Below are 2,480 nucleotides of genomic sequence, written 5' to 3' on the forward strand. Positions count from 1 at the left end.
AAACCATAGGTGAGGTCCCTAGGGGAGTCCAGCATGAACAGTGCCTGTCTATTGAACCTTCACATCTGGGTGGTCCAGGTAAGAGGTAACTTAGAGATGTCGATTGTCCAAACACAGGGCAATGGTCTCCTACATGGAGCACAGGCCCTGCTCAAAGTCAAGGCCTGCAGGCTCTCACCATAGATACCATGGGTGTAAGGCTGCAGGGTGACAAGGATGAAATCACCAATAATTTGCCCCATGAAAATGGCAATGGTGATTTCAGTCCAGCTGAGGTAGCATATACTGGACACTGCTGCTTGGCAGGCTGAGGCCACAAAGGAGACCTTGGTTCAATTCCTGGCCCACCCTAAAAGGCTGGGCACAGTGGTATGTACCTGTCCCAGCTTCTTGGGAGGCCGAGGTGGGATAACTATGACACAACAAGGCCCTGTCTAAAACCACACACGCATAGCACACACAAAGCACTCATCCCCAAAAAAGAAAATGGAAATTTCATCGGGTTCATGTAAAAGATAGCACAGTATGAGAGAAGCCACGGTTCACGTGATCTGGGCGGCAGATAGTGGAGAACTGGCTAATCTGGTCTCCGTTGGCAGAGGGTGGCTTTGTTACCGGAGTCCAAGGCATGGTTTAAGGAGCTGCCACCTGAGGCAGAGCCACTAACAACTGAAGGAGAGAATGTGGACTGGGAGAGGTGGATTTAGTATCTAGGCCTGGAGAGGCCTTGGGAGGATGATGAAGCGTCTTGCATTTTTGCAAGATTATGTTTGGGTGAGAAAACCTCAACTCAAACGTGTCCTATCTCACTGGGATGTGATCTTTGTTTTGGCAAACTAACAACATCCCTAACATGTAATTCGGTCTTTTGTTTATTCCAAGTTCTAGCACAGAGGCAACCTTCGAACTAAAGCTGTGTTAAATACAAGCTAAAATGAATGTATTTTTGTCATTTTGTTTTCACCTGAAAATTGGGTCCTACTTTAAGAAAGGTGGGCATTGTCCTCATTGGTGAGGGTCCCCTCTGGCTGAGGCATGGGTGGGGCTCTGGAGCCCTGCCTATGGGGTCTCCTCTGTCCCTGTTCTTCACAGACAGATGGTCACTCTGTCTCTGCTTAAATGATTGTGCTGACAGGGAACTCACTACCCACAAAGCAATCTACTCACACCCTGCATTATTATAACAGTATTCTTCTTTTTAGGTTTTTGTCATATTGCATGTGTACTCAACGGAGAAAGATACATGTGTACTCAACAGAGAAAGATAGAGGGCAAGTGAGAAATCACTCTCAAAGCTGGGTGCAAGCCCTTCTCTTCCATTCTTCTCTTGGGATTTTGTGCATGCATGCACACGTGCTTAGAGGGATTTTCAAGCCACCAGGTTCAGGACTCAAGACTGTGGCTGACCATGTGGGATCCCTCCCTATAAGGTTCTTTTTGCTTTTCTTTTCATTTTTTAAAGAATCATTTATTTCATTTCAGTTTTTATTATTATTTAAACATTTTTGTAATAGAGCATGTGTACTCACCAGAGATAGGGAGAGAAAGAGAAAGCAAGCTGCCAGATCAGGGACTTGAACGAAAGTCAGCCATGTGGGGATCCAGTACCTTAACCACTGCACCACTCACTGGCCCCTGTAAGGTTATTTCTTATGCTGATCTTAAAGCTGCCTCCCCTTTGCCCCTAGGCCCCTCCTCTACATGGACTAGGCCTCACTTAGTGATTCGGGTTAACAAGCCCAAGTTGAGCAAATGAAGCAATAGCTCAGGCTGTTCTTCCATTGAGTATAGAAGGGGCTTGTTTTTTCCTTTTTCTTTTCTTTTGTTAATAGTTCCATTGTCTATAGAAGGGGCTCGTTTTTTTCCTTTTTCTTTTCTTTTGTTAATAGTAAGTGAGGCCCTGATGCCCTATGCAGGATGCTTGCTAAGACGCTCATGTTACTTTCCCCACTGTTCTAACCCTGGGCTCTGGGGCCACACAATTGGTGGAGTTGGGGTGCTGAGAACAATCAGGGATGAAATGCGTCTCTGGGTCTCGTGAAGGAGCAGGTTCAGGTCTGCCTGGCAGGCAGACACCCGAGACGCTCACTTCTTGCAATGTCCTCCTTGGCCATCCATTTTAGAAGTGAAAGTTTGGGGACAGGCAGGTCAGCCTGGAGGTTTGCATCGCTGCCCTCCAGGCCCCTCTGGAACAGTGGAGCGAGGAGCCCCTATGGGGGACACAGCTCTTGATCCCACGTGGCCAGCTCTGGTTCCAGCTCCTGAAGACCAGCACCTCCTCCCCACACTCAGAACCCACTACCGCCACTGTCACTCACCGATGTCTTTAGCCCTGACGGCCACCGGCCTTCGGAGCTCGGTGACGAACTTTTTGGCGTCCAGGCGGATCTCAATGATGTTGTTCAGCAGTGCAAACAGTGGGGCCAAGGGGAAGGATGCGACGAACAAGGTGACAAAGCCAAACTGGATGACTGTAGGGA

General features: G+C 48.2%; 1 protein-coding gene across 1 annotated transcript in view; it reads right to left on the reverse strand.

The window, feature by feature from the left end:
* Positions 1-2,480, reverse strand: part of ANO1 (anoctamin 1) — a gene marked incomplete in the record, with an annotated part of 236,584 nt that overhangs the window by 24,789 nt on the left and 209,315 nt on the right. The window contains 1 exon segment of the mRNA XM_014585285.2: positions 2,319-2,471. Coding sequence (XP_014440771.1) covers positions 2,319-2,471 — 153 coding nt within the window.

Source organism: Tupaia chinensis, unplaced genomic scaffold (genome assembly GCF_000334495.1).
Source record: "Tupaia chinensis unplaced genomic scaffold, TupChi_1.0 Scaffold149501_1, whole genome shotgun sequence".
In the NCBI taxonomy this organism is placed as follows: domain Eukaryota; kingdom Metazoa; phylum Chordata; class Mammalia; order Scandentia; family Tupaiidae; genus Tupaia; species Tupaia belangeri.